Source organism: Trachurus japonicus, chromosome 4 (genome assembly GCF_045865225.1).
Source record: "Trachurus japonicus isolate A0001 chromosome 4, Traja_1.0".
NCBI classification, from domain to species: Eukaryota; Metazoa; Chordata; class Actinopteri; order Carangiformes; family Carangidae; genus Trachurus; species Trachurus japonicus.
The window spans coordinates 31,569,372-31,596,979 of NC_140910.1; the positions used below are offsets into that span (position 1 = coordinate 31,569,372).

The 27,608-nt window shown below is 43.7% G+C and overlaps 2 protein-coding genes across 2 annotated transcripts; one reads left to right on the forward strand and one right to left on the reverse strand.

Moving 5' to 3' along the window:
* stil (STIL centriolar assembly protein) lies at positions 1-27,573 on the forward strand. The gene is made up of 17 exons (XM_085775469.1): positions 1-461; positions 11,619-11,726; positions 13,083-13,198; positions 13,338-13,525; positions 14,993-15,258; positions 15,950-16,033; positions 16,808-16,894; positions 16,985-17,138; positions 18,233-18,333; positions 18,422-18,551; positions 19,873-20,589; positions 22,259-22,343; positions 22,517-22,715; positions 23,437-23,527; positions 23,622-23,947; positions 24,584-24,853; positions 26,817-27,573. The coding sequence occupies exons 1-17, from the start codon at positions 379-381 to the stop codon at positions 27,160-27,162; spliced, it is 3,351 nt and encodes a 1,116-aa protein (XP_085631595.1). The 5' UTR covers positions 1-378; the 3' UTR covers positions 27,163-27,573.
* Positions 5,134-9,979, reverse strand: LOC146989227 (E3 SUMO-protein ligase ZBED1-like). Its single transcript, XM_085775295.1, has 3 exons — positions 8,844-9,979; positions 6,453-6,678; positions 5,134-5,655 (listed from the first exon to the last, which is right to left on the reverse strand). Exons 1-3 carry the CDS (start codon positions 9,959-9,961, stop codon positions 5,134-5,136), a joined length of 1,866 nt encoding a protein of 621 aa, XP_085631421.1. The 5' UTR covers positions 9,962-9,979.
* Positions 27,574-27,608: the final 35 nt, after the last annotated feature.

The following is a 27,608-nucleotide window of genomic DNA, read 5'->3' on the forward strand; positions in this document are numbered from 1 at the left end:
GCCTCCCATTGGCCAGACGCGCTGTAACGGAGCTTCCTATTGGCTGGAGCAGTCGCCCCGCCAGTGGAGAGTGGAAACAGCGCCATAATTCAACTGCGGCTCGTTTCAGGTCAGAGTTACCGGGATAAAACAAGGAAAAACGGTAAAACGTGAAACGTAAAAACCCTCCAACCGGTCGTGACTTTTACTAAAACCGTAGTTAGAGTACCGGAGACTCGACTTTCGTCCCGTTGGAGAAGCTAACGGAGCTAACGGAGCTAACTAACAGACGCGGCTAATGCTGCTCCAGCGGCGGAGCTAACGCGGCTAACTGACGTCAGCGGCTGTTCGCAGGTGACGTGACCGACCTCAGCTCGCTCTCCGTCGGCCACGGCGAGGATGAGCTGCCCGGTGAACCTCCAGGCGCTGCCGACAGGCGTGTTGGAGGAGGTGTTCACCCCGGAGAACATGAGAGGAGCACGGTGAGTCTGAGGGACACACACACACCTCTGTCCGTACCAAAACTAACTAATCAATCAATCAATCAATCAATCAATCAATCAATCAATCAATCAATCAATCAATCAATCAATGAGACTCTGACCGTGTAGTAATACATGAAAACAATAGCAACAGACACTAAAACAGGAATGAATGTGAGTAAATCCACTTATAAAAAGGTGGTGTACTGAAAAAAACAAAAACAAACATGGATATTTCAGACTGTCAAACTGTGTTATCTAAAATTTGAGACAGTGCAAGTTATTTTTCATGTTACTTGTGCATGTGCAACCAGTGAATCTGTTTGTTTTGGGGTTTTTTTTTACACTCAAACAATCTGGATTCTGTCAGTACAGGTGTCAGGCCAAAGTGTTTAAGGATCATGAATGAAAAGGAAACGTGAAAATTTGCTTTGCTAGTGGATTAACAGTGTGTGTGCATCCCTAAATTTTCTGCTTGTGCTTGGGCTCCTAAAATGCTAAGTTAGGCGGAGGCCACTCACTGTGCTCCTAGTAGTTATTCTGGAGCCCTGCAATATGAGCTTTAACCTCTCCCATTTTAAGTGTCAGAATGTAATAATAATATTTTTATTTATTTGTAAGCACTCAATCAATCAATCAGTCAGGCTCTGTTAGTGTAGTAATACATGAAAACAATAGCAACAGACACTAAAACAGGAATGAATGTGAGTAAATCCACTTATAAAAGGTGGCGTATTGAAAAAACAAAAACAAACATGGATATTTCAGACTGTCAAACTGTGTGTTATTGTGTTAACTCTAAAAGTTATTTTTCATCTACTTGCCCATGTGCAACCAGTAAATCTGTTTGTTTTATTGTATTTTTACACTCAAACAATCTGGAATCTGTCATTATATTGTCAGACCAAAGTGTTTAAGGATCATGAATGAAAAGGAAACGTGAATATTTGCTTTGCAAGTGGATTTACACAATGTGTGCGCCCATAAATTTTCTGCTTGTGCTCCTAAAATGTTAAGTTAGGTGGAGGCCACTCACTGTGCTCCTAGTAAAGAATAAAGTTATTCTGGAGCTCTGGAAGATGGGGTTTACCTTTATTATTTTAAGTGTCAGAATAAATTTTATTTGTAAGCACTTTTGCAAATGCTCAAAGACACTTTACACTTTAAAAATCATAAAATAAAGCAAAGTCAGAATGAAAAACAACAATAAAACTGTATAAAACACAAAATTCTACATTAAAAGCTGATTTACAAAGGTGAGTTTTGAGCTTGGTCTTGATGTTGGGAGGTGTGTGCAGATAAGGATGAGGTTTGGGCAGTCAGTGAGTTCAGGAGAGAGGGGGGCAGCGATGGAAAAGGCTCTGTCCCTTTTCTATCGCTCATTGTATAATGATATTTATTGGTGGGATTCGATTAAAAAAATAATCGAATTAATTAGAGCCTTTGTAATTAATTAATCTCGATTAGTCACATATCAATATTTGACACGGGAAGGCGAAGCAACATTTTTCAGTTTAAATGGATTTTGGTATATGACTAAATAGACACATAAATGAGCTTAAACAACAAAATCCTGTTTATTTTCATCACATAAAGTGCAATATGAATATAGAACATTATGATTGCATTGTGCGTTCACAAGGCACAAACTTAAATTAAAGTTAGCTATATTCAAGGTTTTTCAGGACTTTTTTGTAAACTTTGTATGTCTTAAACACATTTGTAGTGCAGTGCATTCCTAAAAAGTGGAAACCTAACATTACAAAATAGTTAGAATAATATTCTTGGCATAAAATAAACAGTCCAACAGTTAAACTTAATGTGCCTTTTGTTCCATAAATGGTTTCAAAAAACAAGAGAAACAAAAATGATGACAGTCCCCTCTAATCTAATCTGCCCTGAGCAAAAAATCTTTGCAACATAAGCCATAAGCCATGCGATTAGTCGACTAATCGGATCATACTGTACGTAAATTGAATGTAAAACATACAGCTTATCGCACCAGCATGCAGCTGCTCTTATATAACCATCATTAGCTTTCAGCTTGAAGTGTTTAAGGAATATGCTAACTAAAAATAAAGACAATTAAGATGATAGTTCATTAAACCTTTAATGAAATATGCAGCTTGTAGCAACAAACAGTTCTTTAACTGTAGCACACAGTGCAAACAGTTCACACATATCACAGAAAACACATACAATGTTTGCTAACTAAGGCTAATGAATCAAATCATTATTGCTAATGTTAAAGGTCCCATATTATGCTAGGAATATAGGGATGGGGTCGGGCATTGATTTCCAAATGATCAAATAGATGCTCAGTCTTTTTTTTTTTTTGATTGATTAGTCTTTATTTGGAACATATTAAAAAAGATAAAGAAAGAGAGGGGAAAAAAGTCATATAAAATAAGTATCACATTATAGTGTCTTAAAAAAACAAGTCCCAAACAAGTATTTAAGTCAATAAACAAAGAATACTGGAAAAGGAGCAGAAGGAAGCCGAGCTTTTCAGTTCCCACCCCTTTATCACTACTCCATCATCCCATAATGAATAAAACCAGATGAACAGAATACAAGAAGTCACAGTCACAGACTCACTCTCAGTTTCATCATCACCTATGTAGTCAAGATGATATTCCAACCTACTTTTCCTCATTGTCATATATTTTTAGAAACATGTTTTTATATAATTTTTTATATTTGTCCACAAGAATATTTTTCTCTCCATTTTTCTCCAGACCATTCCACAATTAGACTAGGGATGTCATGATTACTTGTTTTCACAATTAATCGTGGTATTAAACGCCACAATTATTTAATCGTAAAGATTCCTAAATACCGTCACTTCCCAAAAAAGATGATTTCAGAACCGTATCGGCAGATGTGGCGCCAAAATAAAGGTAAATGCTCAGATACTGGTCCATTTACCTAACGTAACATTGAATTGGTAGGAATTTAAATGTCAGTGTCAATTGTATTTTTAAAGAAAACAAAACAAAAACAATACGTAATGACAATTTATGACCTGAATATTTCAAAAATTTCCACTGGGGGATTAATAATTGGTCATATATTAATAGATACTTGAAATATTTAGTGTAAACAATGAGTAATATAATTATTTTTTGATTATATTTGATTTTACACATTCATAGTGTTGTGAAATTAATATGCAGAATAATCGTGATAATCGTACCACCGTGATTATTTCTCTGTCCAAGAAAATGTATAATCGTGACATCCCTACCGCAGACTGTTATGCACATACTTTTCAGAGTTGTTCTGACATTAACTCTCTTAAAATTCAGTTCCCCTCTCAGGTTATACCCACCCTGCCTTCCCATAAACATATTTTCTACCTCACCCCGGAAGAAGGTTATATCTTGCTTTGTTAAGAAAAGAAAAAAAGTTTCTGAGACTATCATCTTGTCTGAAAAAATGTAAATGTTCCTTTTTACTTTGGCAGAAGGAGGAGAAACATGGAGAGACTCTTACAACCGTTTAGAAAGTTCTGTGTGAAACCGTCAAATAAAAAAACAAGTGAAACTGAGGAGCAGCACAAACTGTCTGGTAACGTTGTGTTATTATCTCATAGCGTGGTGAATGTGCAGGTCACAACTTGTCCACCAGAGCGTTGTGGAGTTGTTGGATTGTGTATTTGATGAGAAATCCCATGAGCCTCCGTAGCGTAGCTCTGAGCAGCTCACGGCTCTGCTCCGCCGTTCTAAAAACAGCTTGCACCGACAATTAAAGGTAACAAACCTACTGCTATAATGACTATAGGGATTATGGCAAAGGGCCAATTTGCCAAAATGTTGAACTATCCCTTTAACGTTTACAGCTGTCAATATGAGTAAGTAGTAAGTTAGCTCTCTGTTTACGCTAATGTTAGCCTCACAGCAGCTGACCCCGGTCACCACTACTGCGCATGTGTGTCAAGGACAGAAAGGCAGATGTGGCAGTTTTAAAGAGATAGTTCACCCAAAATTGAAATTTCCCTCATTATCTCCTCCCCCTCATGTGGACTAAGGGCTGGGAGAAGTTTCAGAGTCCTCCGTGGCTTCTCTGAGTTACAGGGGGTCTCGGCGTAGCAGTGCATGTCCATATAACGGTTGCAAATGGATACCAACTGTCTTCGTAACAAAAAGACACACCAAAAAACATCCAAATACCTCCATGCTGCTCGTAATTGTCCCGGAAAAAATTCAATAAGTCTATTTTTCAAGCTTGTTTGTAGCGGAAACTCCTCTTCCCGGTTCGTCAAATTTGGACGAACTGGGAAGAGGAGCTTCGAGAAGCTTCCGCTACAAAACAAGCTTGAAATATAGACTTATTTAATTTTTTCCGGGACAATTTCGCATTTCGGGGCTTCAATACAAGACGGACATTACATACGAGCAGCATGGAGGTATTTGGATGTTTTTTGGTGTGTCTTTTTGTTACGAAGACAGTTGGTATCCATTTGCAACCGTTATATGGACATGCACTGCTACGCCGAGACCCCCTGTAACTCAGAGAAGCCACGGAGGACTCTGAAACTTCTCCCAGCCCTTAGTCCACATGAGGGGGAGGAGATAATGGGTGAAATTTCAATTTTGGGTGAACTATCCCCTATTTAAGAGAAAAACAAAGTAAAAAAAAACAAAAAAAAAAGGACGCGTCGACTATTAAATTAGTCAACAACGAGTTTAATAACAAACTCGGGACTCGTCGGCCTCTCCTTCCCCTTTAGCCAGCTGCTGAGACAGACGAGCGTGTTGAGGTTTTCCGAGCCGAGCGCGGCCCTCTTCTTCTCCGCGGCGTTTCCCGCCAGAGAGAAGAGGCGGTCGCAGGGCACGGCCGTGGCCGGGCTGCTCAGGAAGCGCCGCGCCAGCACGGACACGTGGGGGTGAGCGCCGGCGTGCGTGGACCACCACTGCAGCGGGCAGTCGGTCTCGCTCACGGTGGGCTCGGCGCCGTAGCGGCTCAGCGCCCGGCGAGGCCCCGCCACGCCGTCGTCGTCCTCGTCCTCGTCCGTGTCCGACTCCGACGCACACAGCAGCAGCCGCTTCTTCTTCCTCGCCGGCGGCTGCTGCTCCGTCGTCGTCGGCGTTGTTGTCGCGTCGGCAGCAGCAGCAGCACTTCTTCTGGATTCTTTCTGGAGCAGCGCCTCGAGGCCGGTCCACACCGCCTCTCGCTCTGCTTTGGGGAGACACTTTAATAAAGGTACAATATGTAAGAATGTGGCCAAAAACGGTTACTGCAGTCAAATTCAAAACACAGCGATCTGGTTTTTCCTCCCAGCCGTAGCGGCAGCTCAGTGGAAGCAGACTGAGGCTGAAACGCCACTAGCCATGTTTCCATCTAAAGTGATTCGAATTACTGGGAAATGCACATTAAAAGAAATTCTAATCATGTGTGTTTCCATCTACGGACTTAAGTTTGGTTTTTACTGAGGAGGAACTATGAAGAACTGTGCAGTAACATAAATGAAGGTGTGTTTGGGCTTTTATTTTGCCGTGGCGGTGCGCCACAATTAATTAAAAAGGCATGTAGCGGAAACCCTGATGTTGTCTTGTGAGTGAACTGCAACACAGGAGCAGACGGGGTGAAAGTGGCTACTTCACACTTAATTCGAATCATCAACCAAAACACGGCCATAGCGAGCGTATTTCAGTTTGTGCGAATCAGGGGATTGTAATTCGAATCACGGCGTTTCCATCATCATTTTCCGATGCGATACATCTCGATGCATCTAAATAGCTGATGGAAACGCACCTACTGACGCCGCCGTGGCTGGGAGAGAGCGCTAGGTGGCGCAACATGTAAACACGTAAATTCAAAACATAAACATGATTTGCAGTCTGCAAAAAAAGATTTTTAATGCAAATACTCTGGCTGTACTATTGTTGTTGGTGAGTTCATCGTGTTATATGAACATTATTCCTGAGTCTCTGTGACATATTAAGAGGATTTTACGGCCAGTTGCTTTAGATTTCTTACATACTGTACCTTTAAGTCCTTGAAGCGCGGGTCGAGGACCGTCGCCAGTTTGAGCCACTCGTGGTTGAGCGTCGCTTGGTGTCGGGCGAGGTCCTTGGAGAAGGCGGTCTTGAAGCTCGCCACGTAGTCGGGGTCGTCGGCGGAGACCTTCATGCTGCGGTCCAGGTGGCAGAGAGCAGGAAGCACCACGGAGCACGGGACATAAGTCTCACCGCCGAGAAGCTCCGTCACATATCTGCAACGGACAGTTAAAGGATTATTATTTACTGTGCAAATTAACTTTAAGTTGAGACACTACAGGTGAATAGGGTAAAAAAAAAATTAACTAACAGATATCACCATGAAACTTCCCAAGTTTATCACTGACATTAAGACAGATATTTTTTGTATTACAAGTTTTGTCAAATTTTATGTTTAAATATGTAAATGAGGCAATATCTAATGAAATATGTGCTAATTTGCATACATTTCCAGAACCGAAATCTGAACAATGGATAAAGCTACTTTCAAAATTCTTGTTTTTATTTTGTTGACACATTAGAGTCAGAAGTTTTTACAGAGGAGGGTTTTGGGTATCTCTTTTTATCACTCTGTAAATGAGAAAATACTGTCACCAGCCCTAAAATAAATCTAATTTCGCCCTGTTTTTAAAAAACTATGTTTTTGTCTGTAGTGTCTCACCAAAAAAAAAGTCTTAAACAATGGTCAATTCAAAAAGCTTTTAAAAGGAAAACATGCCATTGCCAACTAATAAAATCATACTAGAAAAAGATAGCATTTCCTGCAGAAAATGCGTGTGAATGCTGAAAGCAGCTGAACGCTGTTGCTGAAGCAATGCTGAATGAGCTGAAGAAATTGTTGAATCAATGCTAAATTAGCTGAAGAAACTGCTAAAGTTGAATGTTGAAAAAGGCTAATGCTAAAGCTCAAACATATAACTTGTAGTATGAGATGAATGTCTTTTAAAGGTAAAAAGCAGTAGAAATGTTAAAGGTAGATGAAAACATTGAAATCCTGCATGTTTAAAGCAGAAGTAAGCGATCCGGTGGTTTTGTCTAACTTCCTGTCAGCAGATGGAGTTAGCAGTCCCCGCCCTCGTCCCTACGTCACCACATTCACGCGCATCCCTTGGCTGCACACACAGAGAGGACTGCCCCTTTATGCCGTTCTCTCTCCTCATTGGATAAAGGTTGTAGGATACAAGGAAAGTTTTCTCCTCGGCTCAGACAAAGGCGGTTTATAAACCAAGACCTTTCATGACGAGTCAGCTTCCTGTATGCATGTCACGTGGGCTTCTGCACGGCCACGCCCCTTTAGAGAGACCAGAGGCAGCTTGGAGTGTATTGATTCCTATGGGACAATTTAATGTGAACACCGATTATGATCGGGCCTTTCTCCCCACGGTCACTGAAGCAAATTTTGGACTCATTTTTCACAAGCCACATCTCTTCTGAACAGTTTGACACCAAAATGGTAATTTTCAGACGGAGAGATCCGGAGAAAATCCACTTTGTTCAAGACCTGTCTCTGTCTCTACGGCACACTCTCGCGAGATTTGGCACAGATCTCCTAGGCAACGTCAAACAAACGGCCGCGAACTCCCGTGAAAATGGTTTAAATTATTTTTGGCATGCTAAATATTACTGTTAGTAGTGTAAATATTTAATGTTATCATAAGAAAATATACATATCTCACTTTCATCTACCTACAAATTGTATAAATCCACACACACGATCACAGACGAGGTGGGGTGACGGTTGGCCACGCCCATTTAGAGAGACAGGAAGTGTATACCATTTCATATCATTGGAGCAGCCGCTCATGGAGTATCTTTCCATTTATTGAATATCTTTGGCTCAGAGCAGAGTGACTGACAGACCCGTGTTTCAGACCAAACACTCTATAGAAGTGATTGCTGTCGGAAGATACAACTATTTAAGACTTAGATTAACACAAACATTCCGCTTACTTCTGTTTTAAACAATGGTAAATTCAAAAAGCTTTTAAAAGGAAAAGATGCCATTGCCAACTAATAGAAAAAGAAGCATTTCCTGCAGAAAATGCGTGTGAATGCTGAAAGCAGCTGAACGCTATGGCTGAAGCAATGCTGAATAAATTGTTGAATCAATGCTAAATTAGTTGAAGAAACTGCTAAAGCAATGTTGAAAAAGACTAATGCTAAAGCTGAAACGTATAACTTGTAGCATGAGATGAATTACTTGAATTGTTGAAGATGAAAACTAGCCCAAAATCTCAGAATTGAACAGTGCATGAAAGAAACAGTGTTTTTGCCTGTAGTGTCTCAATTCAAAAAGCTTTTAAAGGGTAAAAGATGCCATTGTTGCCAACTAATAAACCCATATTAAACAGTTCATGGTGTACTGTAGGTGTGTATTTACCTGCATGGCTCCAGCACGGCGGCCAGCCCCTGTAGTCTGTCCCACTCCTCTGCACTCAGCGTGGTGACCGGGAGTTTGTGCTGCTGCTTGGTCAGTGTTGCCTTCACGGCCTCCTGGTTCTTCAGGAGACCAGACATCATGTCCAGCGTGGAGTTCCACCTGGTGGGAGCGTCCTGCACCATCAGCGGCTCTCTGTTTATCCCCAGCGCCGTCTGCTCCCAGTGCAGCTCCTCCGTGTGAGCGGCGCTGTGCGTAAAATGACCCACGATCTGGCGACATTTGTCCAGCAGCGCGTCGTTCAACCCTCCTCCGTCGGACAGACACACAGCCACGGTTCTCTGCAGGATGTGCGCCACACACGGCATGTGCCTCGACGGGAGCATCATGTCTGTCCCAACTGTTGTAACTTTGTGTTGAATCCCCCACGCTTCTGCCACGGAGAGGAACAACTCGGAGCATTTCTCATCGCAGTCTGTGCTGTTGGTCTGCTGCGCGGTGAGGGCGAAAGACTTGAGCCGCCATTCGTCGATAACATGCGCCGTCACAGCGACGTAATCTGTGTTGTTGTTGTCGCTGCTGCTGCTGCTGCTGCTCACCGAGCTCCACTGATCCCCAGTCACAGCCACACACTCGGCTTTCTCCAGTAGATTAACTCTCGCTTGCTTCTCGGTGTCGTAGAGCTGCTGGATGGTGTATGAGACGGTCTTCCTGCTCGGCAGCTCGTACGTGGGGTCGGAGGAGGCGGTCTGCAGCAGCGCCCGCAGCCCCGGGTCGTCCAGCACGCACAGCGGCCGGCAGTCCGCTGCGATCCACCTCGCCAGCGCGTTTGTGACTTTATCCGCCGTGGATTGAGTCATTTTGGCTCTGAATCCCGTCATCTTGTCCAGTTTGGCTTTGCGGCTCTGCTTGCTGGAGCCAGCAGCATCTCCGTTTCCCACTGCAACAAAGTGTTTGGCGTTGAGGTGGTAGCGCAGGCTGGAGGTGCTGCGGTGATACGCCAGCTCCTTTTTGCACCATTTGCAAACCACGGTGCCTTTATCCAGGCTGCCGTCCGCTCGTCTTTTAAAACTAAAGTTCCCGTTCACCGAGCCATGCAGCGACTTCTCATAAGCTTCCATTGTGTTTCGAGCATAGACTGTATGTGGTGTGTGTGTATATATGTGGTTTCGCGCCGTGTTGTTCCCTCCTGTGCAGCAGTGTTACGGGTTCGCCGGGAACTGGTGCGCAATGAGAAAAGTTCCGCGCTGCAGGGACCGAGTGCAAAAATAAATTGCGATTAAATGCGTCAATTTTTTCTGGTCGAGTTATTTTTCTGTGATTAATTAAGCGCAATTAACGCGAAGTAAACAGTTTATCCACACTCACACAACAACGCACTTAAGTGAAGCTATGGAAAGCTTATGGAGGGAGCCTGGATACATGCAACACTACAGTGGCCCTGAGGTGCCAATCACAAAGGCAAATCAGAAATCACAACAACAAAAGAGAAAACACGACGACAAAACAGGAAATTTTGCCGTTGTGTTACTTTTTTAGTCAATGTGCGTTCAATTTAGGGCCAGTGGCGTGAATTTTTGGAAATATTGTAGAAAAAATTCTGGAAAAAAAGTGATACAATTTCTCCAAAAACATTTTAACATTTCTAGAACAAAGTGGTAAAAATTCTCCAAAAAAAAGTGGTAAGATTCCCTCTCCCAAAAAAACAAAAGTCAAACATTTTCTAGAAAAAAAGTGGTAAAATTCCTCATAAAAGTTTTTTTTTTAAATTCTAGAAAAAGTGGTAAGATTTTTTTTTTTAAGTTCAAAATTTTCTAGAAAAAAATTTAAATTTCTCAAAAAAGTGGTAAAATTCCTCATTAAAAAGTTTTTAAAATGCTAGAAAAAGTGGTAAAATTTCTAGAAATAAATAAATACTAATAATTTTAAAAAAGTGGTAAAAATTTCTCCCCCCCAAAAAAGTCTTAAAATTCTAGAAAAAAGCCGTAAAAAAGAAATTGACACTTTACAAAACACTACACAAAACGAGAAAACACAACGACAAATTACTAAACACAACAACAAAACAGGAAATTTTGCCATAATATTGTTTGCACTTGAAAAAGAGAAAGAAATATTTAATTCTATTTATTTTATTTTAACTTTTATACATTTTAGTTTTACTTTCAATTTGTGGAAGAAGAAGTTTATTAAAAGCTCATGCTTACATCATGCATGTAAAGAGTTATAATAAAACATTTCAAAATGCATGTGCAACTCGGTTAAATAAAAGTCTGTTGGTCCGGTCATATATTTTGTCAATGTAGTTAAACACAACAACTCTTTATTTTATTTTTTTGCTTTTTATAATAGTGTTGTAGTCAAGACCCAGACCAAACCAATGTGAGTCCATTCCCAATCTGTCTCCAGTCCCAGTCCTCATAATAATAATAACCATGTGTCTTGATATTTACATTATTCCTCCTCAGCTAAAACAAAGAAAAGATGATTTGATGTCAAATCTAAACCATATTTAATGTGAACAAAGTTTGTATTGAACAGAAGTTTAGTACAACTATTTGAATTATCTGTAACTCATTGAATTACATCACAGAAACCAAAGAGATGTGACTGCAGCTGTGGTCTTGACTGGTCTGGAGAAAAAGACCCAGAGTCCAGCTCAACTGAGACCAAGACGAGACCGAATGTCTGGTCATTGATGATGAGTTGATCAATAAACTGTGAATAGATCAATCAATCCATCAGTTAATCATCTGTTCTTCTTCTGCTGGTCCACAGATCCTCCACCACTCTGCTCACTCAGCTCAGTTTCCCCAAATCCAGATCGGCGCTGTGGGACGGCAGCCCCACGGGAGAGAAGCTCCGCCTCCAGCTCTGCTCACACAGGTAAACACACACACACACACACACACACACACACACACACACACACACACACACACACACACACACACACACGTCACCTACACACCTGCATCAACGTGGATCATAACTTATGTCGGTGAACATGTGTGTGCATCAAAAGAAAGTCCGACAGGTAGAAACAGACTCAAAAACAAATAAAAAAAGCCAATGGAGCTCATATCTCACTATTTTATTGTCTCCAAAATCAATAAAATACATTGATCATATAGCAATAAAGTCTTATTACATTAAAGCATTTAGCATGAAAGGTGCCATATAAATAAATACAATTTGAATTTTAAGGAGCTGTATGTAATAACTGTGTGGCAAGTAAGGGATAATGCCCGACGAGGTGTCCATTATCATTATATCAGAAATTAATGGACGACGCGGAGGCATGAATCGTCCGACCTTATTTCAGGGTTACCTCTGTCTGTCTGTGCATTGAGGCGAAATATAAGATGGCCATACAACGCAAGAAAGGGGAAACTCCCATTGGTTCGTAAAATGGTAGTAACCTGTTGTACAGTACAGGGCTCGACAGTGCGACTGTTTTGCTCGCATTTGCGAGTTGATAATATCCCGTGCGAATAAAAAATTGCACTCAGTGGCATCAGTGCGACTCGGACAGAAACTGCATGCACCACTGTGAGTTTACTGTTCTCAAATGTAAAAATGGGTCATGTTGGACCCTCAGCATTATTTAAGGCTTAAACAGCCTGCTACAACATTTTTCATTGTGCTCCTAAAAAATCTTAGTGTAGAGCCCTGTATGTAATGTTCAGCTTTTTATACTGAGGGAAATATAGGTTCACTGCTCATCAATACCCCCACCCCTGGGCCACATGCACACACATACAGCGCAAAACTAAAAACTAATATTGGTTGTAATAAATATTCTATTTTCTCACACATATTTGCATTGTTTGTCTTTCCTGATTTTTGTTAAGGCAAAGAGCCAGTTATAACATTAAAAATTAGTCTACAGGGTTAGGATTATAGGCTAAATCTACTTTATTTGTTTGAAAATGATATTTTCACCAAAACTGCAAAATTTTTATTGTGCTACTAAAAAATGTTGTGTGCTACTAAATTTTTCAGCATGGTAGCACAGTGCTACTTGGAAAAAAGCTTAGCGTCAAGCTAAGCTTCGACTTTCATTCAAACAAACTAATGTGTGACTTAGGTTCAAATTAACTCTGTGCACAAATCCAGATTACACTAGTCTGATTTGAGTTAGCCTGGATTAGATAAGTCTGGACTGAGTTAGTGGAGCGACTTGAGGCTTCATTTAGAGATGGAGCCAGTTTAAGCCTCTGTGTGTGTGTGTGTGTGCAGGAAGCCTCGGGTGGTGCTGCTGGAGAAAGCTCTGCGTCTGTCTCAGCGACACGTCCACCACAGCAACAAGCTCCGCCTCCACTGCTTCTTCCTGGGATCGGTGTCTGTGGACTCAGGTGAGGCGCCGTCATCCTGAGCTCTGATTGGTCCAGAGCGTCCGTCATATCATACTCATAATGAAACAGACGTCGTTCATCATCAGCAGCGTGTTAACTGTCGTTGAACTATCCCTTTAACTGTTGAACTCTGCTCCAGACGAGGAGGGCCTCACCGTCACTCTGGACCGGTTCGATCCGGGTCGGGACCAGCCCGGAGCGCCGGCGGTCCGGGTTCCCTCCGCCGTGCTTCCTGGAGACGTCCTGGTTTCCTGTCTGTTCTCCACGCAGGCCGAGGCGCCGGACGCTGTCGTCCAATCAGAGGCCGAGCTGCATCGCTGCTTCAAGGTAACAGGAAGTCACAGGAAGAAGTAAATTGATCAAAGTTGTTGTTGTTGTTATTAAGTGTTTATTAAATAATTTATTGATTATCTTTTATTGATTCCAGGTGACGTCCTCATGTCCGACTGATAAAACTGATTGAGTTCATTGTCACGTGACAGAGAAGCTTCGATTGACTGTTTGATCAGTGGTCGATCAGTTACGACGACGTCATCATGTGTGCCTGTGATTGGCTGATTCTCCTTCTCTTTCTTCTTCTCCTTCTGCTGCTTCTGCGTTAAAATGTGGCGTTATTAATCTATAAACTACCTCTGAAAAAGAAAACTACCGGAACGGTTTAACAAGCGGTGTCCCTAGCAACGGCCCGGTTACGTGGTGCAGTACTCCGGTTGATGAGGGGCAGCAGTCTGCTGCCTGTGTTGTGTTGAGAGAGCCCACGTGAAGTTGCCGTTGTCAGTACCGGTACCGGTACAATGCAATCATCGTTGCTGGTGCCGAGCAAAGTGTGTTTTGTGTGTCACCGGAGCTCTGGAGGGGAGGCTGGCACGGGGCACTAATATATTAATAATATAATATAATAATATATACTAGGGGTGGGCGATATGGCAAAAATATCATATCACGATTTTAAAAAAATGAAGTTACGATTTTGATTTCATCACGATCTTAAATCGAAAAAAGAAAAACAGACAATTTAGGCCAAAGAACCTACCTGAACAGATTTTAATCTAAATAGTTGCAGTTTTGCCAACATGTGCAAACAACATAGTAAAAGGTAAACAACAACACTCTGATAAAGTGCACTCTTGCAACATAAAAGGTAGCTTTCAATAAACATGAAAGTAAAATATTAATGAAGACATTACTGTTTGTTTTATTCAACACAGTCATTTTAACAGGATTTTAAGTGTATCAAAACACTAAATAGCTGATTGAAAAGGGTCAAATAAAAATACAAATAAAGTAACTGTTGTTATCTCTTTTAGCAAACTTTGCAAATGTCCTTTGTTTGCGCTTTGCAGCATAGAACTGCAATTTATAGAATGAGCCCCAGACGATCCTACGATCTCTGCACTTTGGCAGATCGTCTACACGCTCTAATCCTTCACGATCTAATATCGCCATATCGCCCACCCCTAATATATACCCTTAAAAACAACTCCTTAAATAAAGACCGGATCTACATATTTATCATGTCTGACATTTGTTACAAACAAACCCTGTGAAAATAGCTTGACAGTTGAGCGAATTATGATCACTTTTATATCATACCTCTGTGGAAGTAATGCACTGTAGGAGTGAGTAGTCCTGTTCCAAGATGGCCGCCCTGTAGGCACGTCGCTCTACTGGGAGGCAGCAGTCAATGCGGCGTCTATGTATATACTATATAAGCCATATGTCTATGATGTGACCTGTCTCTCCTGTCTCACCTGTCTCACCTGTCTCACCTGTCTGTCCTGTCTGTCTCTCCAGCTGCTGCATCAGGCTGTGAGCAGCAGACAGACTCTGGATCTGTCTCAGCTGTTGAAGGTCAGAGTGGCCGTGTCCTGCTCGCTGCAGCCCGACGCCGCGGCGACCTTCGGCCTCGGCTGGTCGGCCGTCTGTCCCTCCGTCGCCGTGGAGATCCAGCCGCTGCGGCCGCTGCCCGTCATCCCCACGGCGCTGCTGAGGAGTCTGACCAGCACCGCCGCCATGGCCGCACGCTCGGCTACGCAGCTCACAGCCAGCAGACAGAGAGGGTGAGGTCACATGACCTTCACCTCCATGAATCACTTCTTCTCCTCCTCCTTCTTCTTTTTCTTCTCCTCCTTTTTCTTTATCTTTTCTTCTTCTCCTTTTTCTCCTCCTCGTTCTCTTTCTCCTTCTCCTTTTTCCTTCTTCTCCTCCTTTTTCTCCTCCTCGTTCTCCTTCTCCTTTTTCCTTTTTCTCCTCCTCGTTCTTTCTCCTTCTTCTCCTTTTTCCTTTTCTTCTCCTCCCTCTTTTTCTTTTCTCCTTCTCCTCCTTCTTTTTCTTTTCTCCTTCTCCTCCTTTTTCCTCTTCTTTTCCTTCTCCCCCTCCTTCTTTTTCCTCTCCTTCTCCTTCTTTTTCTTTTTCCTCTCCTTCTCCTTCTTTTTCTTTTTCCTCTTCTCCTTCTCCTTCTTTTTCCTCTTCTTCTCCTCCCTCTTTTTCTTTTTCCTCTTCTTTCCTCCTTTTTCTTTTTCCTCTTCTTCTCCTCCTCCTCCTTCTTCTTTTTCTTTTTCCTCTTCTTCTCCTTCTCCTCCCTCTTTTTCTTTTTCCTCTTCTTCTCCTTCTCCTCCTCCTTTTTCTTTTTCCTCTTCTTCTCCTTCTCCTCCCTCTTTTCCTTTTTTTAAAATCTTCTCCTCCTTTTTCTTTTTCCCACTTCTCCGGCTCCTGCTGTTTTTACTGTAGCTGCTGTTTTCCCGTCGGCAGGTTTCTGACCATGGATCAGACCCGGAAGCTGCTGCTGCTGCTGGAGTCGGATCCCAAAGCCGCCACGCTGCCGCTGGTCGGACTGTGAGTCTGTCGGCTGATCCCAGAACAGATTAGAGTCAAACAATATGAAGGGAGAGGGTTCTTATTAACATAAAGATACAAATACAGCTCTGGAAAAACACTTCCACAAATGTTTCTTAAAAGAGCATCTCTACATGTTTGGTACTTATTCGAGTCCAGTTTTCTTTTAAACACCAACACAAACACAACTCAGTATGATTTAATGAGAGACTGATGAGGTGATCACCTGAACCACATCTGGATTTACAGGAAGATTATGTTAAACATTGACGTTATCCCACCTAAACTGATTTATAAATTCTTCCTAAGTTAAAATATTCCTGTTCTGTTGGTCAGGAATGAATATGAACATGTTTTGGTAACACTTATCAATAAGTGAGACATCAAAATGAGGAACTACTATAATTTTGTGTACCTTATTGTAAATATTACCCATGTTTTCTTTGCATTATTATTATTATTCAAGGTCTGAAAAGACTTTAAATTTTTTGTTATTTTTTTACTAGTTGTCATTATCGACCAATAAATTTCAATTTTGGGAGAAATGTTGTCATTAGCTAAAACTAAAATGTTAATTTTACTCAAACACATTCCTATAAATAGTAAAACCAGAGAAACTGATAATTTTGAAGTGGTTTCTACTTATATATAAACAAACGTGTGTAAACCTGACATTCAGATCAAACCCATTACATCCGGTTTAGTTCAGTCAGCGTCGTATGTTGTTGTCTGTGACGTCATGGATGTTGTCATGACGCCTCCTCTCTCTCCCAGCTGGCTGAGTGGAGTCACACACGTCTACAACCCTCAGGTGTCGGCCTGGTGCCTCAGGTTCCTGTTCAGCTCCGCGCTCCAGGACCGGTGAGTGACGGATCGTTCTCTTATAGACGTCACGTGTCCCTCAGGCGAGATGTCCGGTCCGTGTCTCACCGTCGTCTCCGTTGGTTACAGGGTTCTGTCGGAGAGCGGCTGCTTCCTCCTCGTCCTCTTCGCCTCCACTCACAGAGCTCCTCAGTTCTTCCAGTGCCGAGCGCCCAGACCAGGATCTGGATCAGGACTGGACTACGAGCTGCTGACGGCCTTCCAGTCCTTTACACTCTACCAGGTAACACACCTGAGATGATGCAGCGACGGCTGACGAGGTTAAAGTCTGTCATAGTGAAATAGGAGATTTGATTGAAAACATATTAATATGTTAGAAAATGGTTTTTTAAAACACATGAAAAGTTTTATAAATACAGAGCTAAACTGTTTTTGAGGAGAAGGATATCTCTGTTTTGATGTAGATAAACTATACAAACACTATATATGAGCAACTGCACATAAAAATATGCTATTTGTATATCTTTTTAAAAATATTTATTGGCTGCTATCTATATCTTTTTAATGAATATTCATTGTTATCTTTGTTTTATGCAGTTTGTATGCACTTTATGCACTGTATGGGATGTGATGCAGCTGAGAAAATGAATTTCCTATGTGATAGATAGATAGATAGATAGATAGATAGATAGATAGATAGATAGATAGATAGATAGATAGATAGATAGATAGAACTTTTAGATAGATAGATAGATAGATAGATAGATAGATAGATAGATAGATAGATAGATAGATAGATAGATAGATAGATAGAACTTTTAGATAGATAGATAGATAGATAGAACTTTTAGATAGATAGATAGATAGATAGATAGATAGATAGATAGATAGATAGATAGATAGATAGATAGATAGATAGATAGATAGATAGATAGATAGATCTTTATTCATCCAGAAGGAAACTCTTATGCCAGGTTGCTCCAAAAGGAAATGTGCAAAGGAAATAAATAAAACCCAAAGAGGAAATATATGATAAAAAGGAGGTATGTTGTGTTTTGGACATGGAGGAGTTATACAGTCTGATCGCCACAGGGAGGAAAAACCTCCTGTGTGCTGTTTTATCTATCTATCTATCTATCGATCTATCGATCTATCGATCTATCTATCGATCTATCTATCGTCTTTAGGTGGTATTTGATTGACAGTTGAAATCTGGTGAAGCTCAATTAGTGGGGGATTTTGTCATGATTATAAAACCTAATTTCACTAAACGGATTCATCTATCATTCACATTTGTCAGGATGGTTAAAACAAATCTCAGTTTCAGTTTACACGGACTGTAAATGATGATGATGATGAGCTGTGTGGTCGTCCCAGGTGGCACCGGCGGACGGTCGGACGCTGCAGTGCGAGCTGAGGTCAGAAGGTCACGGCCGACAGATGGAGGTCTTCAGGGAGGCTCGGAGGTCCTTCAGCAGGTAACGCCTCTGGCCACGCCCACTTTTACCACCTGTCTGACATCATCATCATCATCATCATCATCAGGTGTGTGTCCTCTGTCCTCAGCGCCGCCGCCGCCCCTCCCCCACCAGCCGCCGCCGCCGCCGGCCTCTCTGTCAGCGACCAGGACTCAGGAGTGGAGGATGAAGATCTGTCTCCACGGCCGTCCCCGAGCCCCCACCCCCCCACTCAGCAGGTCAGTCAGAGGTCAGAGGTCGTCTTAGTCTCAATGAAGTTTGTACAGCAGAGAACCATGACAGTATATACACTGTTCACAATACACAGTTATTAGGCAAGTGAGTATTTCTCTGAGCACTGAACACCTTGTATTTCTATTTTTTTGTATGCCTAATATATAATAGGAAAATGGCACTATCTGCTGGTAAACTGAAAAAATGAAAAATTTGACTTGATTTGAATTTTTCTTCAAATCTAAACCATAGACTGTAAAAAGAATGGACGTAGCGTCCGTGACGTCACCCATTGGTTTTGGGGAGTCGTTTTTGTGACTCAAACATGGCGGCCTGAACAGCGCCATGTTGGATTGGCCGGCCGAGAACCCGCCCACTGGCCTCGAAGCAGCTGTCCACGGAGCTGCTCGGACCTGTCACTCAACGTTTCCGCGCCCTAATTGGCCAGAGTTTTAACCTAATAACAGTAAAACGGTAGAGTTAAAAAAAAATTCACCCCCCTCAGAGTGTGTGCGGGGGTAGAAACTATCGATTGAGACGAAAAAACGTTCTGACACCAGGCTTTGATCATGTTTATTGAGGATGTAAAGTCGGCGATTTTAACATGGGGGTCTATGGGGAATGCTCCTTTCTGACACCAGCCCCCAGAGGAAGAAGAGGGGATTGCAGTTTTTTGAACGCGGAAGTGAGCTTCACTTCTCAGACCCACAACTGCCCCCTTGATCTAAACCCTAACATCACAGAATGCATGATTGTTTCTTGTAAAAACTGGGGGGTTGCTTGTCTGTTCCTCTGAGCTCCTATGCATGGATCTGTATGGGTAGATAGATAGATAGATAGATAGATAGATAGATAGATAGATTGATTTTTAGTATGGCTTTTAACAGGGCTTTCAGTTGTGCTGGTGGGCAAAGAGTCCATTGCTTCCCAAACAGTAATTTGGATCCACCGTGGTTCAGAGTGATTGATATAACAGGGAGTGTCGCCACTCTGTTACTATATCAGTCGCTCTGCCGCGGTTGCCCTCTTCATGTCTCCATTCCATTGATCCATTCGAAGGCAGTCGTGGACGCGCTGACGTCAGGTCCGCCGGCCAGCGCGTGAAATTCACCCCCTGAATTGCAGCGCATTTTGCAGCACAGACCCCGTTCAGAGCAATGGAGAGATACGCGGGTGGGCTCGTTCTTTTGGGTTTTGAACGCTTCCTCACCCATTATTATTTAAAAAACGTAAAACGCATGTGTATTTTCTCACAAATCCTGCCCTATGATCCTTTAAAGTGAATGCAAAATTAAAAATGTCATGTTTTCATCTTCTCTCCTCCAGAGTCGTAGAGTTCAGCCGTCCGTCCCCGAACTCTCTCTGTTGATCGAAAGCAGCTTCACGACGTCCAATCACAGCGCTCGCCACCACTCTGGCTCCGCCCCCAGACCTCCTCCTGCTCCTCCTTCTGCTCCTCCTGCTGCTCCTCTGACAGGAAACTCCTCCTCCTCCTCCTCCGCTGCTCCCAGACCTGCTCCCCCTCCCCCCCACCTCCACAGCACCCCCAACCCCTCCAACCTGCAGCAGCCCTGCTCCTGCTGCTCCCCCCACTCCCACAGCTGCACCTCCATCTTCTCCTCCCCCAGGCTCCTCCTCCCCCCTCCTCCTCCTCCTGCTGCTCCTCTACACTCCACCCTTCACCACACTCCTGCTCCTCCTTCACATCATCACTCTCTTCCCCCCTCCTCCCACCACTCTCCTCCTCCTCCTCCTCCTTCACATCACCACTCTCCTCCTCCTCCTCTTCCCTCCTCCCACCACTCTTCTCCTCCTCCTCCTCTTCCCTCCACCTGTGTCTTTGCTCCTCCTCCTCCTGCTACCTCCCCCCTCCCCCCTGCTCCTCCTTGCCCCTGCAGCCATCACTCCTCCCCTCCTCCTCCTGCTCCTCCTGCTGTCGACTCCCCCTCCCTCCCCCCTCCCTCCTCCTGTGGGGTCATACCCCCCGACACCTACCAGCTCCTCCTCCATCAGGACCGACAGCTGCGCCTCCTGCAGGCTCAGGTGAGACACACACACACACACACACACTTCCTGTTAACAGGCCAATGAGCTTCATCGATCAGTCACTTAATCAATTGATCAACTGATTTTTTTTTTTTTTTTGTCATTAAACTTTTTATTTGAAGAAAAAAATCGGTTATACATGTTTCCCTTAAAGGTCCAGTCTGTAATAATTGTCAAGGTTTATTGGCAAAATCTGAATCTACTACCCATGAATATATCTGTATTTTAACTTATTGAGTGCCAGCCATTTTATAAAATGGTCAGTGCCATGTGCCAGCGTTTTGGGGCATTTTGAGTAATATTTCAAGACCCAGAGAATATTTTGTACTATGACTCAGTGGTTCTGCCTTGCCTTGCCTTGAAAACATAAAGAGGAGACTCTCTATTTAACTAGGGAAAAAACCATCTGTTTGTACCTTGTTCCATTCTTGATATATCTTAAAGCAGAAGTAAGTGATATATTTGTGTTAATATAAGTCTTAAATAGTTCTATCTTCCGACAGCAATCACTTCTATAGAGTGTTTGGACTGAAACACGGGTCTGTCAGTCACTCTGCTCTGCTCTGACCCGAGGAGAAAACTTTTATCGTATCCTACAGTTTTTATCCAATGAGGAGAGAGAACGGCATGCAGGGCTGTGTGTGCAGCCAAGGAACGCCGTGAATGTGGTGACGTAGGGACGAGGACTGTTATGGTGCGTTCAAGGAAACTCGTATTTTTCCGACCGTGAAGTGGTACCAGTTCGATCTGGTACGAGTTCACCGGTCAGAAGTTACGAGTGGCCGTTATAGTGACTTTCACCGGTAAAACAGGTCGGAAAAACACGAGTGGGTTGCCTGGAACGCTACAAAGTCGTAAGTTGTGACTTGAAGCTGTAATTTACGATTTCAAAAGCCTGCCTGGAACGCAGCATTAGCCAAAACGACCGGACCACTTACTTCTGCTTTAAGTTGAATAGAGCCTGGTTGCACCAAAAAGACCACTTTTTTTCTAGAAAGCTGAGAAAAATGCATTTTTGTGAAAGAGAGTCTCTCAAGAAAAATAGTGATTTATCCGTTTTAATTTTGACTTCAAAAACATGTAAGACATCTGAAAATTTCATTTCACATGTTTTTTCATTGTACAAAAAAAAAAAAAAAACTAAAATACAAGTAGGAGTCTTACTCTGCAGAGTGATGCCTGCTCTCCCACTTCTCTTACTGCAGTTGCTGCACCCCCCCCCCCCTCACTCTCTCCTTTCTATAGAAATAGAAACTTTTTCCAACTTTTTTATCTCCGTACCGATCGCGCTCCTCTTCTTCTTCTACTTCTTGCTCTGATCTACAGTCTTCTTCGTTCTACGCATCCCAGAAGCCCCCCTTAACCAGCCGCAGAAAACTGTGTTTGACATATATGTACGTCATTGGCACTCAATGACTTAAGTGTATAATCACTATAAAATAAAATCTGTTTGGTTTTCGTAGCCTTATAATTCTTCTTTTATATCTACATATAGCAAGGCTCTTGCTTTAGAGAGTGTCGCCGTCTTGTGCCGCCATGTTTGTACGGCAGAAATGATAATGATAACTAGACAAATAGATAAAATAAAAACAGCTGTAATATTAATAATAAAAAAAGATAATAATAATAATCATAAATTAAGACAGTTGTTTTTCTACCTGTGCAGGTTCAGATGCTCCTGGAGGCTCAGGGGAAGATTCAGTCGTCCAATCAGAAGCCGCCGAGCACGGCCAACATCGCCGTGGGAACAGGTGTGTGTTTGTGTTAGATGTGTGTGTGTGTGTGTGTGTGTGTGTGTGTGTGTGTGTGTGTGTGTGTGTGTGTGTGTGTGTGTGTGTGTGTGTGTGTGTGTGTGTGTGTGTGTGTGTGTGTGTGTGTGTGTGTGTGTGTGTGTGGGTTTTTAACCTCTCACCTTCTCCCCCAGGTGCCAGTCTGTTCTGGCCCCTCCCTCACCAGGAGGAACAGGCTCCTCCCCCTTCCTCCCCCTCCTCCTCCTCCTCCTCCTCCTCCTTCAGACGCTCTTCGTCACATGACCTGTCCGTCACCCGGCCTGTGGGCGGGGCCGAGGACGGTGATGTCACACAGCAGGCGGCGTCCTGCTCCCCCCCCTCTGATCAGCACAGGTGAGTCCGTTCAGGTCGAGATGTAACGATATCTGTATTATAGTGACCAAATTATCACAGTTATTATTTAAATCAGTGGTTCTGAAAACTTTCTTACATCAAGGACCCTAAACTGACACAAAGTAGACCGCAGACCCCCATTGGACAAAAATTTGAAACAAACACCAGAAATACACACAAAAAAAAAAAAAATTCTGAGACTGAATAACGTTACTCTCTTCAGGGGTGCAAACTTGTCACCTTTCGGCGAAATTCGCCGTTTTGGATCCCAAATGGGTCATTCGTGTGATTCGTGTAAATCCGCAATAAAAAAAATTTTGATGGGGGAGGGGGGGTGTGGCGAGGCGAGGCAATGCACCTGTCTCTTTAAGGCGCGTGCACCTTATCTGGATGAAAACAAGTGGTGGCAGAGCTGCTCTTCTGTCCAGCAATACACACCTGAAGCTTCTCTTATAATACAAACTAACTGACGCGACTGCCACAGTTGTTAGATTTAATTAATGAGACCAACATTAATCAGCTGCTGCTACTGCTAATTGTCTTGAAACAAAACAGAAAACTTTCTTCCTGCTGCTCTGCAGACAGGACAACCGTCCAATCCAAAATACGCCCAGATACTTGTGATTTTTCTTTTCACTTTCCGTCGTGCCTTCGATCTAGTTTCCTACACAGACGGTTTTTGCCACCATGTCAAACCTTTTACCTGCTCCTCCTCCTGCAGCCTGAGCCGTCTGCAGAGCCCGGTCCTCGGGGAGAGCGTGAGCATGTACAGACCAGTGGAGGAGCAGCAGAGCTTCTACACCAACCTCATGGTAACTCCTCCTCCTCCTCCTCCTCCTCCTCCTCCTGCACGCTGAGGATTCTGGGATGTGAACTCACCGGTCCCGTCTCTTCTCTCTCCCTCAGACTCAGCTCACCAGCCGTCTGCAGGACGACGACATCACACAGGAAGTGGACGAGTCCTTCAGCAGCAGCAGCAGGAGGAGGAGGAGGAGTCTGTCTGTGGTTCCTGACCGTCACCAGACCAGTGTCGCCTCCTCCTCTTTCTCCTCCTCCTCCTCCTCTTCCTCCTCCTCCTCTTCATCCAGGAGAAAGCAGCAGCAGAGTCCAGCAGCAGGAGGAGACCCGGTGATCAGCGCTACGCTCCGGCAGCTGCAGCAGCTCGGCGTCGACGTGGACAACGACCTGACTGAGTCTGACAGGAGCCGGATCAGGACTGTGGAGAGCGCCAGGTGAGTCTCATTTTTAAAGGGACAACCAGGAGTTTTGGAAAAGCGAAGTGTTTTCACACTACATTTATGAGCCTCTGCACCGTGAAATTCTTTGACCGGCGCAAGACAGACTCATGTTTTCATTCATCAAGAATTAAAGTCAGAGGTTGGAAGACGATCACATACCGTCGTAGTTCCCACCATAAACGGAGATTCGGCGGCGTTATTCTCATGACTCGCCACGAAACCGAAAGTAAAGAAACGCTGGTCGGCTCGCCCAGCATTTCCACCACCACTAATAATAACAAAATAACCATAGAGACAAAACCATAGATTTATCTAAAATGGACCATTAACAAGTGGTAACGGAGATTCATCCACATTAACGTGAGACTTTTTTATTGTCGCGGAATTTTTCGTTCTGCCGATGGAGAAACTCCTCGTTGTCCCTTTAAAATAATTTGAATTCTGTTGAATAGTGAAGTTAATTCTGATGGTAAAAAGTAGCACCGTTTATTTACAACGGTGTTATTCCCATCAGAGGTCGTATATGATGACGGCCAATGACAGAGCAGCACAGGAGTCTGAGGTCACTTCCTGTCGTAGCTCTGGAGTTTTTACTCAAAATGTTTGTTTGTTTGTTTGTGTGTCGTGCAGCACCCTGGCGAGCATCAACCCTGCGGCCGTCGTGTCCAGACTGAGCGTGTCCTCTGACCCGACCGTCAGCGCTCTGTTCCCCGGCGGCAGCGTGGACCTGAGCCTGGAGGCCAACGCCATCGCGCTGCGTTACCTTAGCGACGCTCAGCTCAGCCGCTTGTCTCTGGGAGGCCACGCCCCCTTACCCACCGCCACCTCCTCCTCCTCTACCGGCGACTCCCTGCTGTCGCCTAGCAACATGTCTCTGGCCACCAGGAAGTACATGCGGAGGTATGCGTTGCTACTCGATCAGAGTCGCACATTTCATCTGTTCCTTTGTTTCAGAGACTTCAGATTCTAAGTATTTATGACATTAATATTTTTCAAATATACCCACGGGGCAAAATCCCAGTTTTTTTAAAAACGGACACGGAGCGTTGTAAAAGGTTTGACACCAGAAATGATATCTAGGAACTTGAAGGATTAAAACCTGGGTGGCCAACCCGGTCAACTAGCTGCTGGAAAGCTACAGGGGCCAAAACCCCTTCCTTGGGTCATTTTGCTGGCGAAATGATGTAAATGCAAATATTTAGGTACTACAATGGCATAAATAGTCATACAACTATAAAATTTGGCAGAGAGTATCTTGACACATAGGGGGAGGCATGAAAAAAAGATCCGGGGTTTGTTGCAACTCGATTTTAAGATATCACCCTCAACACCCCCAAAAAAGACAAAAAAAAGTACTGTTCGCCTGACAAATTCTCATGAAAATTCTTATTTTTCAGCACTTTATGGAGAATATCTATGCTTAACATGTATATAGAAAACGTCCTTAATTCATAAGCTTCCATTTGAGTCCAAGATAGCCTTTCTACTAGCTACTGGAAAGCTACAGGCTGTCTCCAAACAATGCAACACCTATTGTGAAAAACTCCATGTTAACTGGTATGATCAGAAACAGCAAGTGGGGCTTTGGAGATAGAAAGGCTATCTGGGACTCAGATGGAAGCTTATGAATTAAAGAGGAACTAAACCCCTAAACCACTTTTTTCTGCTGAAAACAAATGTATTTGGGTATAAGGTAGTGTTGTCGGTTGATTCTGGTCCAACTTTTGACATTTTAGTCAAAATATTTCAATTTGGTGTATTTTGTAGTAAAAATGTAGAGTGACTGCCCTCTATGGGTTGAAACACGGCTATTACAATCTAATTTTCCTATTGGCTGAGATGGAGGCAGATGACGTTTTGGAGGCAGCTTTCGTCACCGGCCACCAGCTCCCCGGCCAATCAGCACCGGCTGCTGCCTGCCGCTAACGGTTGCTAGGCACTCTAGCTGCTCTGCTGCGGCTAACGGTTGCTAGGCACTCTAGCTGCTCTGCTGCGGCTAACGGCTGCTAACAGCTGCCTGAATGGGAATCGTTAGTGCCGCCGGCGCTAACGAGCCGTTAACGAGTTAACAAGCCGGCGGATCGGCTGTAGATGCTGTGTCACGGCTCTGGCGTCCTCTCCTGGTAGTGTCCACGCTACTAGTGCTGAGTCGCTCGTTAGTAGCTCGTTAGCGCTAGCAGAAGTGTCGATGTGTGTTTATTACTTTTTTTTCTCTTTTGTGTGATTTCGCGGGTGTGAATGGGGCGCAGGGGGGAGGGGGGATCGGAGAGTACTCCTGAGTCCCGCCCATAATCAAGGCATTTTTTGAATTTCAAGCTTAGAGCACGTCATCCAAAACTGAGGGGTTTAGTTGCTCTTTAAGGAAGTTTTGTTTGTGTTTAGGGAGGCTATATTTGCTTAGAATATTTTTTGGCAACCAGAAAAGCAATGTCTGACCCGGCGTTTATTTCGAATGGGTGTTTACGGTTTACTCGGTGGCGGCGCCATCACACTCGCTCGCAAAAAAAAAAAAAAAGACAAGAAATTAAGGGGGAAAAAACCGCACTCACACACATTTTGTCTGAAGGAGGGAAGCGCGTCACAGCATCATTTTTATTAAATCATAGTTTTCTCTAAATTAAGACAGTGTGAGGGACTATTTTTCACCCAGCCCCCCCCAAATGTAGGGTAACGTTACGTTATGTAAAAAAAAAAAACTAAACAAAAAAAAATTGCGTGTATCGTTTAGGGATTTTTTACTAAACGTTTACAGTTTCATTCCGTGTAAACGTTTACACGTGTACACAGTCACACCCCTACCCTGTATGTTGTATTCTTTTAACTTTGTGCAAAAATAAAAAATTCAAATTCAAATTCAATTCAGGTACGGGCTGATCGAGGAGGAAGAGGAAGAGGATGAGGACGGCGGCGGCGGCGAGGAAGAGGTCACGGTCCAGGAGGCGTTGGCCGAGACGACGAACACGAAGCTCCTCCTCCCACAGAGTCAGCTGATCAGAGATCTGCGGCCCAAGATGCAGCTGTTGGCGGGAAACGCCAAATCCAACATGGCCGCTGCCAACATGGCCGCCGCCAGCGCCAAGGAGAACTGTCCCAGCAGCAGGCGGCGGCGGCCATCTTTACCGAGGGCAGCGAGCAGCCGCCAGGTGGAGGCGTCCGTAGGAAACATCCTGGACCTGAGCCGCCTCAGACAGCTTCCCAAACTGTTCTGAGGCCGGAGCAAAACCAGGACCGGGATCAGGACCGGGACCGGGACCGGGTCTGGACCAGGACCGGGTCTGGACCAGGACCAGGATCAGGACCGGGTCTGGACCAGGACCAGGATCAGGACCGGGATCTGAACTTGTTAAAATGTGTTTTTAATGGAAGTTTGTCACTTTACTTTTCCTGTTACAGCTGTTTGTGTGCGTGTGTGTGTGTTTATGTGTTATAGTGTGTGTGTGTGTGTGTGTGTGTGTGTGTGTGTGTGTGTGAGAGACTCTGTGTGTGTGTGTGTGTGTGTGTGTGTGTGTGTGTGTGTGTGTTTATATATTTTACAGGTTGTGTCTCTGATGTTTGTGTTAATAAAGTCTCTTTTCACTGGTTTTTAATTTTTCACCAATAAAATGAACTTGATTCTTTCAGCAGCTTCGTCCATGTTTGTTTCTTTGACCTCCTC